At 53.6% G+C, this 15206-nt stretch overlaps 6 protein-coding genes across 6 annotated transcripts; 2 read left to right on the forward strand and 4 right to left on the reverse strand.

The window, feature by feature from the left end:
* Window positions 1-548: 548 nt before the first annotated feature.
* V2A60_003653 (Anp1-domain-containing protein) lies at window positions 549-2233 on the reverse strand (the record flags this gene model as incomplete). Its single annotated transcript, XM_083254980.1, has 5 exons — window positions 549-764; window positions 849-944; window positions 1003-1322; window positions 1375-2054; window positions 2160-2233. 5 exons carry the CDS (start codon window positions 2231-2233, stop codon window positions 549-551), a joined length of 1386 nt encoding a protein of 461 aa, XP_083111106.1.
* Window positions 2234-4214: 1981 nt separating this feature from the next.
* Window positions 4215-9102, forward strand: V2A60_003654 (uncharacterized protein; the record flags this gene model as incomplete). Its single annotated transcript, XM_083254981.1, has 4 exons — window positions 4215-4332; window positions 4386-4930; window positions 5880-5895; window positions 5936-9102. 4 exons carry the CDS (start codon window positions 4215-4217, stop codon window positions 9100-9102), a joined length of 3846 nt encoding a protein of 1281 aa, XP_083111107.1.
* Window positions 9103-9455: 353 nt separating this feature from the next.
* Window positions 9456-10400, reverse strand: V2A60_003655 (tRNA-intron endonuclease family protein; the record flags this gene model as incomplete). Its single annotated transcript, XM_083254982.1, has 1 exon — window positions 9456-10400. The coding sequence occupies one exon, from the start codon at window positions 10398-10400 to the stop codon at window positions 9456-9458; it is 945 nt and encodes a 314-aa protein (XP_083111108.1).
* A 452-nt stretch (window positions 10401-10852) lies between these two features.
* On the reverse strand, window positions 10853-12038 carry V2A60_003656 (elongator complex protein 4; the record flags this gene model as incomplete). Its single annotated transcript, XM_083254983.1, has 2 exons — window positions 10853-11550; window positions 11606-12038. The coding sequence occupies 2 exons, from the start codon at window positions 12036-12038 to the stop codon at window positions 10853-10855; spliced, it is 1131 nt and encodes a 376-aa protein (XP_083111109.1).
* Window positions 12039-12905: 867 nt separating this feature from the next.
* Window positions 12906-13470, forward strand: V2A60_003657 (DNA-directed RNA polymerase core subunit RPB8; the record flags this gene model as incomplete). Its single annotated transcript, XM_083254984.1, has 2 exons — window positions 12906-13258; window positions 13365-13470. 2 exons carry the CDS (start codon window positions 12906-12908, stop codon window positions 13468-13470), a joined length of 459 nt encoding a protein of 152 aa, XP_083111110.1.
* A 255-nt stretch (window positions 13471-13725) lies between these two features.
* V2A60_003658 (NUDIX hydrolase domain-like protein) lies at window positions 13726-14826 on the reverse strand (the record flags this gene model as incomplete). Its single annotated transcript, XM_083254985.1, has 2 exons — window positions 13726-14680; window positions 14786-14826. The coding sequence occupies 2 exons, from the start codon at window positions 14824-14826 to the stop codon at window positions 13726-13728; spliced, it is 996 nt and encodes a 331-aa protein (XP_083111111.1).
* Window positions 14827-15206: the final 380 nt, after the last annotated feature.

Genomic DNA, 15206 nt, shown 5'->3' on the forward strand with positions numbered 1-15206 from the left:
ACGCCGTAGTCCTGAGGTTAATACCCCAAGTCTACAATGAATATTTAATCGGATCAAGTCTCTTGGAAGACAGAGTGGTAGTTGAATTTTGTCTCCTTTTGACAATGTCTTGTCCTGCGTCATGCGTCATGTCCCTGCTGGTGGGATGCTGGCCGGGCTGATTCAATCTAGACAGTTCACCTCGAGCATCACCACTCACGTAGATGAAGAGAAAAAAAATCGTATTCAAATAGTCAGTCTGGACTCTAAATTTCCAAACCCATCTCGCCATCATCCTGTGTTTTTGTCCCAAAAAACGCCGCTAGAAATAGTGAGCTGTAGGCAGAGTCTCAGGCCGTCTTCATGGCTTGCCAGCCGCGGCTTGGACAAGTGCAGGCCCCATCGCTCCAATGCGAAGATATAGTACTGTACAAAATAAAGAATATCAGAAAAATGAGGACCAAAATGAAAGAATCACCAGCACATGCAGTGGCTTTTCAGAGGTTCCAACCTCGTCCCGTCTACCCATGATGAACCATCTTATCGCTCCGTCAATATAAAGACACCCTTCATTTGCCGCCAGCGGCATCCGCGGCCTTGGCAGCGGCACCCTTGGGCTCTTCCCCTGCCTGGCCAGCCTTGCGCTGAGACTCGAGATTTTGCATTTGAGCCTTGTCTTGCTCCCACTCGCTCTGACTGTCGCCGAAAGTCTCTTTCAGCTTCTGCTCTTTGACTCTCCTCTCTTCCTCTTCCTGTTCCTTGAGTTTTCGCTCAGCCTCCATTTCCTGTCCAACCTGTTAGTCACTACACTGACAAAAGTGTCGAATCATAGATATATATATATATATATATCTATTCAGTGTACATACCTCCATGTGCTTAATATCGTCCACACTAGGCTCGTAAAGATGCCATATGGTGTAGTGAGGCAGTCCAACCACGGAAAACTTCATCTTTCTCGCCATCTGTATGCTCGGTTAATATGACCAGGACAGGACCAGAAAGAAGCTCAAGGTGTCTTACCTTGCCGAATCCTTCGGTTTCAGCATGCTTCTCGAAGCTAAAGGCCGGGAAATGGACACCACTGCGGAAGACCTTTGCCTTGGCCAGGATACTGACGCCACCAACACCATCAATCTCCATTTCCATATCAGGGTCACCATAGGGATCACGGAGATAGGCAAGGTGGGGTCGCCAAGTGGCATATTCGGCATATCCCTCGACGATGACAGCATCTTCGTCCAAAGTGTCGGCCAGTGCGAGTGCCGTCTCGGATTCTTGCCACGAGTTCAAATCGTAAGGCTGTTCGCCGCCAAGCCAGTCCGGCAGGGGTCGCCAAACGTCTGAGTCATGGTCAGCGCCGGTATGTCAACTTCAAGGCCAGAGGAGACTCACTAGGTACGATGACATCCTTGTTGTGACGCATCAGATCTTCGAGGATGGTGAACGGAGCCGTTTCTACATCAACATCTCGCCAGTAGACCCACGAGTGGTAGGGTCGCAGAGCGGCACTAAGAAGCCAGTTTCTGGCCTGGGCCATCAGCTTTCTACGGCTAGCCTGGGCGGCGAAACCGTGTCGACTTTCGACATCCTGATTGACCTTTTGACCAAAGTCCTTCTCGATTATAGAAATCTCTCCGTAGGGCTGTCTGGGGTCCTCGTCATTCTGGATCGAATTCATGTTGTCGACTAGAAGCTGAAGTGTGTTGTCCTTGGAGTCGGAGACGAGGAATGCCAGATCTATGAGGTTGTGTGGATAGGTAAAGTTGCGCAGGTGCGAGAAGAACATGGGCAGATGCGCCGAGGCGTCACGGAGCGGAACGCAGAGAAGAATGCGCTCTTCTCTCTCCCATCCTCGGGCTGTCCCGCCAACATTGTTCAGATCGTAGTATCGTACGGTTTCCAGGTCGAAGTCGGGATCACCACCGAGAAAGCCCAGCGACAAGACAGACGCGAGGGAGACCGACGGTCCAAAGAAAAGACATAATGCTGTGACGAGAACCGCTGCAATACCGATGCGAACAAGAAGCTTTCTGCGGCGGCGAGAAGCGGGGCCTGATGCGCGAGGCTGGAATCTGTAATCACGACGAGAGCTCGTATCAGTGTGCGTGCTACATGCAGAGGGAGGTGAAGTCGCTGGAAACAATCGCGATGGCGCCAACTCAAAGAGGCTCACGCACCTATGCGGCGAAATATCAAAAGTATCGCCCCTTGGGTAGCCATTGGCAAACCCTCCGGAGTGGTGTCGAGGCATCATGGCGACGGCTGATCCGGTTGTTCTACGAGGTTCACGCGCAGGGATGCGTGACTCGCTGTGTATGCTGGTGCTTGGCGTCAAGAAGATTGAAGGTCAGTAAAGGGGGCGCGATTGTCTGATTTCAATCGTGGCAGCTTTTTGCCAGGTGTTGCTGCACTGCGCTACTGCTAACAATTTAGTGCCGCCCCTGCGTAAAGGGCTAGCGGCGTAAGGGGCTTGGGGGCGAGGAATGCTGTCGGTACCCACAGCCTCGTTGGATGTACCTTAATAGTGTTCGTATACCGCCAAAAGTCCTTGCGCGAGAGGACCATCAAAAGTAGACTCGCATACCCCTCAAGTACCTGTGGCCGACAGGTCTTTTCTGGGCAGCCCCTGGAGCAACACGAAACAGGCGCCAGGCCGCATGGCAACCCACTGACAGACTGTGCAAACACCAAGTATTGATCTTCTGTGCTCAGCGCTTGGTAGTATCACGGGTGCACGGTTTGCTTAAATAGCAAAATGGTTGGAACAAGTTATCATGGCCACTCTTTAGTTCAAAAATGGCGATCAGTTGCCCACGCTTTACAAAAAGAAAAACATGTGAGACGCGTGACCATTCCATGAAATTGCCAGATCGCCCACGGCTCCCATGGCAATTACACCTGTCACACAGGCCAAGGCTACGAGGACCAAACACATGTTTCAAACCGCAACTTTGTTCTTCCCGATATGGGCATCATATGTACTTACTTTGGTGTCGATACTCGCAAGACTGGCAATCTACAAACTTGGTACTTGGACCTATTTACGAGTCTATAGCCTTAGCAGTTAGCAAACAACGACTATCACAAGGCTGTACAATAAATCATGTGCGAACACTTTGATCAGACAAGCCGATTTACTCAGCCATCCCAGCCGGCCCGGCGCAGCAATGACCCCAAAACGGAGTCAAGGCCAGACCAGACACGGAAGTAGAATTACGCCAATTAAGCAACTCCACAACTTTCTTCGCAAATCCAAGGATCTACTCCAGTGCGGGAGGGCTAACTCGGCCAGGATGGATTAGTAGAATGGATAGAACTTGTTGTCATCAGGTCGTGCGACGGCTGCTGGGGAGAATCTGCATCTGGGGTTGCCTACCTAGTATGGCGATTACTCAAGTTCAAGCTTCGTCTGGTATTGTCTGTCTCTTCAGCATGGTTAGCCAGTGTCGAAACAGGGTGGTGAAAGAAAACGGTAGAGTAGAAGGACATCATCAGAGATCTTGGTTTGGTAATTTAGGAGTCATCAGGGAGTTCAGAAGCAGAACTGAATGAAAAGGTTTCTCATCACGGACGTAGCCGGTAAAGTGTGGCAAAAGAAAAATAGAAACAAATGTTCAACTTACCAAAAAGAGGGAAAGCTGTGCACCAAAAGTCAGGTACACGCCGTTACTTGCCTTCCGGTACTGCCTCGACGATTAGCTTGGCTCCGTGTACATCGCAGTAACGAGCCGTCTAGCGTGCGCGTCGAGAGGACCGTGATCAGATGGTAGTGCATGTTGTTCAAACGCTCAGGTGCTCGCGGGAACAGTGGTGATAATATCATCATTTGGTCTCGAGACGTTGCAGCACCAGAAGCTGTTGGGTGTTTTCGAGCTTACCGTTTCAGTAGCAGCACATTGCGCTGATCTCGGTACAAGCAGCAGAAGCTCCTTTATTCACAAGCTACCTCTCAAGCTTCAACCAGACGCTTTCGTAGATTGTCTGAGTAGCTAAGGAGCATGTAAATTGCAAAAGTTGCTCGAGCTTGGAAGAGAGAAAGAGAGAAGGAGAAATTTGAGCGCGCTCCTCTAAGTAGCTCGAGTATGGCCGTGAGTGGGGCGACTCGTTATGTGCATGGGCAAATTTTTTGGCAAACAGCCGCCCCGCTAACTAGATGCACTGTTGCTTGGGTAGGTAGAGAGCTTCACGGTTTCTTGCAGCTCGAAGCATTCAATTATATCGATAAATAAGCCATGGCCGATAGAAGGAGAGTAAATGGCCCTTCGGGCACAACGGTTCCTCCCGTTTATGACGACGATGACTTTGTTCCGAACCGAAGAAGCCGGGCCGAGAACGGCATCAGAGCTATCTGTGAGTTTTTTTGCTGTAGGTGATGCTTTGAACAGTACGTTGACTGTATCAAGACTTAAAAACCGGGGTCACCCCTTCTGCATCTGGTTCTGCCTACCTGGAATTTGAACCTAGACAAGGCTCTTCAGGGTCCGGTATGAAGCTCACTTGCACAGTACATGGCCCAAGATCATTACCTCGATCAGCTCCGTTCTCGCCTCACATGGTTCTATCAACACACGTCAAGTATGCTCCGTTCGCAACAAAGCAACGGCGTGGCTACCTGCGTGACTCCAGTGAACGAGATCTCAGTACACATCTCGAGACGGCCCTTCGTGGTACTTTGATCGCTGATCGCTGGCCCAAGAGCGGCGTGGACGTTGTTGTTACCATCATTGAGGGCGAGCTCACTCGCCAGGCCGCCCAGGACCAAGGAATCGAGGGCTGGGAAATGATGAACGTCTTGAGCGGCTGCATCACTGTCGCCTCTGCGGCCATTGCCGATGCCGGCATCGACTGTGTTGACACGGTGGCTGGAGGTGTTGCCGCCATGGTTATTGAGGACGAGAGCGATGAGCATACCGTCGTCCTTGATCCCGTACCCTCTGAACATGGTCAGGTATTGGCAGCGTGTTGTGTGGCATATCTCCCTTCTCGAGACGAAATCACAAATCTCTGGTTCAAGGGGCGCGTGCAACCGTCAGATGCAGCAGCCCAGCAGCTTCTTATATCGAGAGCGGTGCATGCGAGCAAGGGCACGTGTCAGGCTATCTCGGCATCGCTAGGCGAGGCCATGACAGCTCAATAACAAGCTTGCTTGCTCGAATGCCTCAGCTCACATCTTTCTTGGCGGGCGTTGCTACCACAGTCTGTAGATATACCCAATAGTCTTCAAATCCTGAGAGAATACAGTGTACAATACCATACGCGAAGAGAGGCTTCAAGGTGTGCCCTTGACGTGATACATATCAACGCAATTACGCATGCATCTTTCGGATGATTGGCCAGGCAACAAAGGGAAAGCTGGCCCGTAAAGGATCATCGAGGTGACCAAGAAGAGGTTCATCTCCAGTATTGCGATCTTCGACTGCAACATTAACGAGGGGATCACTTGGCGTATACTGTTGAGGGTGTCTACAACAGCCTCTCGAAGAAGAATAACAACTATGAATCTGCCGAGTAACAACGCATCTTCTAGGATTATTCTTTGTTAATGATTTTAAGCTTATTCTAGCTATGTGATGAGGCAATATTTAGATAACCTATATAAAGTTGAGATCAAATAACAATAGGTTAGAACAGTACTTTCATACGATACGTGTAATAATTGTCTCTTGTATTTTGTAATAATAATAAAAAACATAAAGTCAAAAAATCGTGACTTTTCTTATATTTCCATCTATATTTATACGCTCCGTAGTTAAATTAGTATCTTATTTCGCCATCGCGTTCCTATTAGCGTGCGAGTAAGTTGTAATGCACCCACGTCCATTTCAATACCTAGGTACATGAGCATGTACCAACGGAGGTACCCAAACGGCGGTACCTACTTACCACTTTTACCTCAGGTTGCCAGGTACCGTGGTACGTCACAGCAGCGGACTAGTTACCTACAACAGCGCAGTATCAAGTCTACAAGCACACGCGAGCCTCTCCGGCTCCCCATTCACCTCACCACTCGCAATTAGGCTCGGCCGCTGCGGTTCTTCGTCCGCCATCGTTTACTATTATCCCTCGGCCTTCACAGAGCGACCATATCCTCCCTTTCCTCCATCGACGACCGATTTATCGCTTCCGACAGCTACACTGCGGCTGGGCCACGCCGCCCGGCCCCGGAACATTCACGTTCGCCCAACGGAAATGGAGGAACCGCATCTTGTGCCCTCGGCTCCTGTCGCCGGTGTCGCCAGCCTGGGAGGATGGTCCAACCTCTCCGCCTGGGCTACCAATATGACTCGCTATGCGCCGTCGTTTGACGATCTGGTCTGGGCAGGACCCCGGATTCTGGAGAAGCTCGGCTCTTACCTTAACCTGGCTGACCAGCCTAATCTTGCGCCTAATACCGACAACAGCTTACTTGGGACCACCTCTGCTGCCACATACAACATTATGGAAAGCAACACATCTCCCGCAGCGGCGGTGCCTGTACATGATTCTCCGGCATTTCTATCTCTGGAGAACGCACGCAGCTTGGGCAGCGTCTTCTCCTACGCTACCAGCCGGTGGGCCATGTCCTGCATCGCCATGGCACTAATACTCAACCGAACACACATCTTTGCTGCGACTCGTCGTAGACTACGTCTACAGTGGAAGCTAAGATTGCTGCTTCGCTTCCTCCCCATCGTCCTCCTCGTGATGCAGGTGCGCCGCCTCCTCATGTCGATGCAGTGCCAAACCTCTGCCAACTTTGCGGAGCTTCGATGGGGAGACCCTACTAAACACTCACGCTTCTTGCATGCGCATACAAACCACTTCTTGAATACCTTAAGTTCCATTCTACTTTTCGGTGCGACGGATCAACAGTCCTGTGCAGCTATCAATATGATCCCGGTGGCGGACCAAGCGAAGCCGTCCCAGTTGGTAGGGTCGCTCTCTGCCATGTGGCCGCTGTTTGGTACATTTTGCCTCAGTCACTTCATCGAAACCGTGTCTTGCGCGGTCCAAGGTAGGACCCTCTCGGCGGAAACGGGCATGACGCTGTTCGAGCAATCCCTCGCATTTGCCGAAGCCGACGCAACCATCAGCAACCAGCTTGCACAACTCAATTGGGACTCCAAGCCACATTCAGAATCGACCGATTCGTCGTCCGCTACCGGCGTGGCGGTCAACCTCCTCACGAAGTCGATGCTGATTAGACGGGTCAACACGCCTCCTGAGGTGCTTCTCGTTGCCTTCTTGTCATCCATGACGCATCTCACAAGCCATATCCTCGGGTTATTTGACCTACAAGCCAAGTATCGGCTCGTCAACACTGGCTTCTGGGGTATTTGCTTTATGGGAAGCATTGTTTGGAGCGCTTTTTCTTTTGATCTCGAAGATCCTACCTCTCAGGGCCTCTTACGATTCCCTACCGTTTGCATCATTGGCTTTGTGCCTCACGTTTTGGTGTTCGGCGGCATACTACTATGTTTCATCATATACGGTCTTGCTTTGCTATTATCTGCACTCTCCCCGCCGCCTAATCAGGAGCGCTCTTCAATGTCATTTAGACAGCGACTCATTTATGCTCATGAAAACATGCAAGCAAATGTCTCTTTTGCAGAGGTCAGAATCACGAGAGACATGGACTTCTACACAGCTCTTCTGCGTACCGGCTTTGCGGCTATCACAATGGCTAGCGAAGCTGTCTACCTGAACGAGGACAACGGCGTAAATTTGAAGCGTCATACATGGCTCGAGGAGGCTCGCTACAGAGAAGCCGAAGAGATGCAAAGACAATGGGTTGGACTTGGTCATGCTAGTTCACAGTATGATCGCATTGGAGCCATTGGCCTGATACCCGTCAAGGACGGCCCCGTCGTGGCCCCAAATGGCTATGCTCGGGAAAGGGCTGCACAAAAAGTACCCAAGGGTCGTGCGGAGCGAAGCTTCCGAGCCGGTGTTGGTGCAGCAGATAGAAGTTCAAGATGGGTGATGGCACTCGACTTTTTTCTCAGCATATTCAAGCTTGTCGGGCGTGTCTCTGCTCTTTTGACATTATGGATGCTTAGACTTGTCCGTATCCGAAGGCCACCTGGCTGGCTCATGTGGCTCGCAGAGAGGTCAAAGACGACGAAAGACAAATCAAAGCCGGCTTTCACAAGCCAGCATTCAAGCCGCACCATCTTCATCAGTCGCAATGGGCGCATTTCTAGGAGCGAGGGGATTGATGTCGAGGCTGAGTTTAGACGCATCGGACACAATGTCAGTGAAGAGAACCTTGATAAAGACTTGTACAGCTACTTCATAGAAGGCGGATGGTGGGGCTCCGGAGACTCCAGCGGTGATTATGCCCCCAGCCATGTCGACGACGAGGACTGGGACACCACCAGCGTGATCTCTCAGTCAACCTCGGCGGCTGACAGCGATGTCGAAAACGACAGAAACCCTTGGGAGCCGGCTGATGACGAAGAAGACGGCGGCCAAAAGACGCCTACGCAGCGATCGCCTCGCAGGACACGCGAAAACACGCCCGTGGCCGACAGCCCCATGGGAATGTCGGATCTCGCCCGCCTATTGCGTCCCACGAACCGAGAGGAGCGAGAGGAAGCTACCACACTTGCAGCGCACCTCGTCAGCGATGGAGTCATGACGCGAGGGCGCTTCCGCCGCCTCGAGCAGCTCCGCAGAACTAGCATCCTGACGAGTCCGCGCCGCCCCGGCGGCACACCCACCGCCTCAGACATTGCCACACCGGCGCCTCTTCCCATGACCGTGTCCAGCGCGACCAGCCGCGACATCCGCACTAAGCTTGACTCTGACGAGGAGGAGGTGCTGCTCGAGCAACTCTTGCTGTCACGCCGCGAAGAGGCCGCCCGGCCGCCGCCGCAAACGCCAACCAGAAGCACCGGCCCCGTCGCCGCCGCCACCGCGTCGTCAGACGTCGTTGCCGCCAGCGGCAGCAGCAGCACCGATGAGCAGGGCCCGCTGTGCGTTGTATGCCAAAGCGCCGCGCGCACCATCATCGTGTGGCCCTGCCGCTGTCTGAGCCTCTGCGACGACTGCCGCGTGTCACTGGCCATGAACAATTTTGACAAGTGCGTGTGCTGCCGCCGTGATGTTCTCAGCTTTAGCAGAATCTACGTTCCGTAGAAGCAAGAAAGACAGGAGAGAACACTGGAAAACAATGCATAGTGGCTGTATTTGTTCATCGTTACGGATATGCTGGTGCGACACAAAGTTACTTGTTTACTCAGAAACTAGAGACGGGGGGGTACATTTGTATATGACGGAGGCGGCTACTCTTCTCTTTGGAGACGACTGTTGCAACGTGCCCCGGATAGTTTGATTATTGATTGGTACGATTGCAGTAGTGTTCTTTTGGTTGCATGAATTTTCAATTCAACTCTAAGGGGTATTTTCTCTTCTAAATTGTCTCCTGTTCTAAAACACGCGTCACTCGCAACGGAGGTCGGGAAAGTGATAACATCGCAGAAACCATTGTGTTACATGGCGGCCCATTCCAAGCAAAAGGTCCTGACCTGGGCCTCGGAGCGTCGTCCCTCTTCCGCCGCCGCCACCGGTGCAGAACTGGTAGCAGCAGCAGCAGCAGCCGCCGCAGGTTGCTCGCCACCAAACAGGAACGCCTTCTTGACGGCCGTTGCGAGCCGACCACAGGCCACAATGTCTAGAATGGGGATGGGCTCGTCCCAGCCGTACTGGCTGGCCATGAAGTGCGCGTGGAAGCGAAGGGGATCACCAGGATATACGCTGTACTGGGCGCCGAAACGCAGGCCGGGCGTCATGTGGTAGCCGTTGCTAAGCAGGTGCCTGCACAGCGGCGCGGCGGCCTCCTCCAGCGACAGCTCATCGGCAGGGCGACGCTCAGGGAGGGCGTAAGCGGGTACGAGGTCGGTACTGGACGTCGGTGTCACGCCAATTGTCTTTACTTGCGCCGGCACAGCTGCGGTGCCGTCGGCGTGGTCTAGCACATCTGCGGTGCTGACTGCCGCCGCCGCAGCAGCAGCAGCCGCCGCGGCGCCTTTCTTGTTGTTCCCGCGCTTCAGTTTATCGGCCACTTCGGCGGCGCGCTCGGCGCTGCGCTGGGCGAGCGCGACTTGGGCAGTTTCTTTTTGCTTGCGGAGGGAGTCTATATACGCTTGCCGCCTGGCCGGGTCCCGATACGATTGGAGGGTGTCTCGGTGCGCGGCGGCGCCATCTACGACATACGCGGCGCCTTGGTGCACCAGGGCCTCGACCTCTTCGGGCCGCAGCTCCAGGGGGAGGCCCAGAAAGATGTTTTGCGTCGGCTGCTGCGGCGCCGTGCCGACCAGCACGCCATTGGTGTTGACCTGCCGGCGCAGCACCGCCGCCGCCGCATTGTCGAAGACTAGGTAGCGGCCGGCGATGCGGGCGACCCGCACAGGAAACGGTGCCTCCGAGGCAGCCATTCGTCTCTGGAACAAAAACCAATGCCATGTTAGCGGGGTGTTTCTTATTGAGCGCTAGCAAGAGATTTGTAAAAGTAATGGTTTGAGTGGGAAAGAGTCATAAGTCGTCTTCGTAATGTTTGAATGTGTCGTCACAGAAGTTCAGTGGATTGACAGATATTCAAGGTGATAATCATGTAAATCCCGGATGTACAGGATGAGAGGATTTTGTGCAAGAACGATAAAGATATCGAAAGACTTACCCTGTGCTCACCCACGTCCTGCGCGTGTGTTTATCGTAGGATTGATTGAGAAAGAAGAAAGTGCTGAAGCTGTAGGTGAAGAGCTAAATTTTTATTTGGTGCCGGAAGTGGATATGAAGGCGGCCTACCCTTCTAGGCTCAATATGCACATAGCGGGGCGATAGCGTATATGTCGGCAATGACTATGACGGTTGGCAAGAAAGAAACTTTTTAAAATTCAAGTGATTTTTTCTTCTTCTCAGCTTCGGCAGCTTCTTTAGCTTGCTGTTCATCTTCTCCCACTGGGGGAAGGCTGTACGGCGTGATGATGAGGCCAGTGGAGGCGCTAAGCTTGAACGACAGGTCCTCGCGGCGCCAGCCTTCGTCGAGTCCTCCTCCTCGTTCGTGAAAGATTGGCAGACTGTGCACCCGCAAAAGGCCTTGTGCCTTGTCTTCACTGGTTGGATCGCGGCTGACTTGTATCTGGTGGCCGAGCGGCACCAGCTCGAGCACACCATCGCAGAGAAGCTCGGCCCATCTTGTGAGGCCATTGGCTCTGGGATACAGCGATATTGGCAGGGTAATGACCGCAGTCAGTCTCGTGTGGTACTGGCGCAGAAGACCTCGGAGACCGTGGAGAAATTGCAGCACCTCCTGCGGGTTACATGCGTAGGACGGGTACAAGGTGGGTGACAAGAGGCTGGGAACAACTACCCTATGGATAGTAGACGGCGGCGAGTTGAGCAGTTTTGAGGCGACTGACGCTAGAAAATCTCGAAAGAATGTAGAAGACTGTGATAGAGTACTCATAATCGGGGATCCGAAAAGTTGACCCTTGATGTCGCTGCTTTGCAGCTTTTTTGTGAGGTTAAATGTGTGACAAAATGGTACAGCTGCGTCATGTTGCGGTACCGCAGTTTGCGTGGGCTCTGCAACGGATTAGCATGATGAATGTCTACATCAGGAACTGACGTTTGGGCTTACCTCGAGACGGCGAGACTCTGTTTCCCAAAGTCTCATACCGCCAGGCAATCTTCATTTTGCTGTCAGAAGACGAGTCGGCCCTGGCAGTCTTGTCTTTGGTCTCGCTACCCAGGCCTGGCAATTCTCGGCGCCAAGAATCGTCAAAGCCAAGGGCATGAACGTAATGACCTTGGACCATACCCTCAGCAGCATAATAACGCAGGAGCATGCCGCCGAAATCGGTTGTGCCTGTTTCTTCTATGAGAAGCGAGGTGCCCATCGGTAGGCCAGCGTGGCCCGCCAGCAGCTGATCCAGCGACTGCGTGCCGGATGAGGTAGTGAGACGCCCATCGTGCGGTGATGGACGAGTGCCGGCGGGGAGGGACTTTTCTACCTTGGCGACTGTCGGCGTTCGGGGATTCCCCAAGACGACTCCGCGCTTGCGAAAGGACATGATGAGCAGTGCAAAAAAAATTTGAGCGCTTGAGCGTTGCGCGGCCGCTGAGGGAGGACAGTTGCCGAGACAATTAAAGCTGAAACACGCACGCTTGATGTAGAGGGAGGACACACGCAAAATACCGTCGAAAATGTGCGGTCAAGAGTGTGAATGGCGCCGATGCGTCCAGTTTGTTTGAAGGTAGGCTTATTGACTTGGTGAGTCGTGTTGGTGCCCACTCAACCTCACATGGAGCGGGTATCCAGTAGTACAACTGCGGCGTCGCAATGGCCTTCTGGCTAAAGTAAGCAGGAAATAAGTTTATGTTGACATTTTTTTAGAACTACGTGTTATTTATAAGTTTCGGCACGATGTCCATATCTTTGCAATGATTAGAGGACGGCTTGCCTGTTGTGGAGGAGGACAATACGACCATCTGTCTGGCCGTGCTAAGCTACAGATGAGTGAGAGTTATCATGACGACAGCACGAATGTATGTTTTAAATACGGACACAATGATATTAAGATCTGTCCTGACTATGTTTGAAAGAGATAAAAAATTAATACTGCTCTATTGCTAGAATAAAACCGCTTTTCTTCCACCTGCCACTCGTAGGGAATTAATTATATGCACTTATCGCAGTGCCACCCATCTACCGCCTTTGTTCTGCCCCTCTGATTATTTTTCTGCCGCCTCTAGCAGCTTTGTGCCGACGGCCTTTCGACGACTTCGAGCAATACAGAACAATATCCCAAGACCTACCTACCTACCCGAAGACTCAATTACCGCTGCACGCAACCTCTCCTTGTCGACTTCCCATCTCTCGCAAATCTTTCTCAAACAAACACGCACACAAACACACACACAAACACACATAAGGAACCATGTCTGGCGCCGGCGCCGGCGGCGATGCCACCCTCTTCGAGGAGAGCTTCACCATCACCGAGTACGACCAGTCCAAATATGACCGCGTGGCGCGCATCTCGTGCACCTCGAGCGACTCGCAGACCGTCATGGTGCTCGACATCAACATGGAGCTCTTCCCCTGCGCCGTCTCCGACTCGCTGCACGTCGTCCTCAGCACCACCCTCTCGCCCGACGGCGCGCGCGACGACGACAAGGGCTGGCGGGACGTGGGCAAGGGCGGCGACGCCCCGGCCACGCTCGCCGACCTGTACGACTACGTCTGCTACGGCAAGATTTACAAGTTCGAGGAGACGTTTGACGGCGCGACCATGTGAGTAAGACCCCGCACAGTCGCACGGCTTTGCTGTCGTGGTCACTGTGCGAGGAACAAGACGTTTATTATTTTACGTGCTAACGTTTCCTCCCCCCTTTCCCAGCAATGCCTACGTCTCCTTTGGCGGCCTGCTCATGTCGCTGCAGGGTCCTGTCAAGAAGCTCACCCCTCTGCGAGTCGATAACGTGTACCTTTTGATTAAGAAATAAAAGCGACGCTCAGACTCACGACGAGGACAAGATTCTTGCAAAAAAAAGAAGCAAAACAGAAAGCGAAGAGAAGAAGGCAAAGAGAAAAAGAATAGCGGCGTTATAATTTGGCATTTCGGGGTCTATTTTTTCAGCATATTGGTTGCCTGCCTCTTCCTACTGATTAGACGAGGCGGGCTTTTTTTTATCTACATTATAAAAAAAAATTCTTTCAATACCAATCGCATTTCATAAACTTTTCTTTTCCCCGAAACCTCAAGCACCGTGCCAGTTTTTCCAATGCGGCCCCGGGAACGGCAGCTCTCTGCGCATCCTTCTCTGGATCTCCGCCAGCTGCGGCTCCTCCTCGGCCGTCAGGATGCCGCGGCGGATGAAGAAGTCGAGCATGACGACGGCGCAGTTGGTCTTGTACTCGCCGGCCGCCAGGTCGCGCTTGACGGTGTCGACGTCGCAGAGGTAAAACTCGTCGACCTCGCCGTCCTTGGGCCGGGGCACCACGTCGGGCGGCAGGCGCAGGTCGTACGCCCACTCGACCTCGGGGTAGACGAAGCCGGCCTCGCCGTTGTTGGGCCCGTCGGTGACGTACATGTAGGTGATGAGGCCGGCGGGCGCGGCGCCGGCGCGGACGACGGCTTCCGGCAGGCTCGCCTCCTCGTCGGCCTCGCGCACGACGCACTCGAACGGGTCCTCGCCCGTCGTCAGGCCGCCCGCGACCGTGTTGTCGAGCATGCCCGGGAAAGTCGACTTGGTGGCCGCGCGCCGCGGCACCCACAGGCGCAGGCCGTGCGGCGCCGCCGCGTCCTCGACGTACGCCGTCAGGTGCACGCCGTAGCGCACCACGCCCAGGAGGCCCGCCGCCGCCCGCTCCACGCTGAAGAGCAGCTCGCCCCCGCGCCGCCCGTGCACCGGCCACGGCTCGTCGCGCCAGCCCCGGAGCAGCGGGAACGCGTCCTGCTCGCGCAGGTGCCGCGTCAGCGCCGCGACGGCCGCCGTCCGCGCCGGCTCGCCGTCGAGGTCCTGGAACATGCGTAGCGTCCGCGCCGCCCGGTCCGCCTGCATGTTGCCCGTCAGCGACGCGGGGAGCCTGGCAAACGCATCGACGACTCGGTCAAGCACGTAGCCGATCGGGTAGTCGCCGTCGGCGTCGCGCCAGAGCAGGGTGAAGAGGCCCTGGCCGTTGATGGTGATGGGTCCATCCCCGTAAGGAAAGCTGTGCGAGTCAGCACCAGGTCCGACTTTGTAAATCTACATGTATTATAGAAACAAATAAGACATGATTGGTGACAAAAATGTGGTGGCAGCAGATTTCACTCACCCATCCGTATCATTCACAAGATCTAGGTTGGACTTCGTCATGGCAGTCTGCACTTGGCTTTCTATGTCGCTCCTCTTGGCGGCTCTCGATAATTCGTGGTGGGAGGTTCTGTGTAAATGGGATGGGAATATCCTGGGCAAAAATACTTGCAAAGACAGATTAAGACTGCCGAGGAGTCAGTGATGGGAAGTCTGAGGAAAGACAGTATCTAGCGCAGAGTCAGGCTGAAGTGGCACGGAGTGGAGCTGTGAAGCTGGTGCTGCAGAGCAAGCCCGATGCCTCACCATGCCGCCAGATACGCGTCACAGCAGCATCTTTTGATAGGATCAGGGAGATGATCATTGTGACGAAGTGTTCACGAGTCACAGCCTTTTCATTGGCGTGGTCAGGCTCATAGATATAAAGATTCTCATTTAATCTG

Source organism: Cordyceps javanica, chromosome 2 (assembly GCF_051103115.1).
Source record: "Cordyceps javanica chromosome 2, complete sequence".
Classification (NCBI taxonomy): Eukaryota; Fungi; Ascomycota; class Sordariomycetes; order Hypocreales; family Cordycipitaceae; genus Cordyceps; species Cordyceps javanica.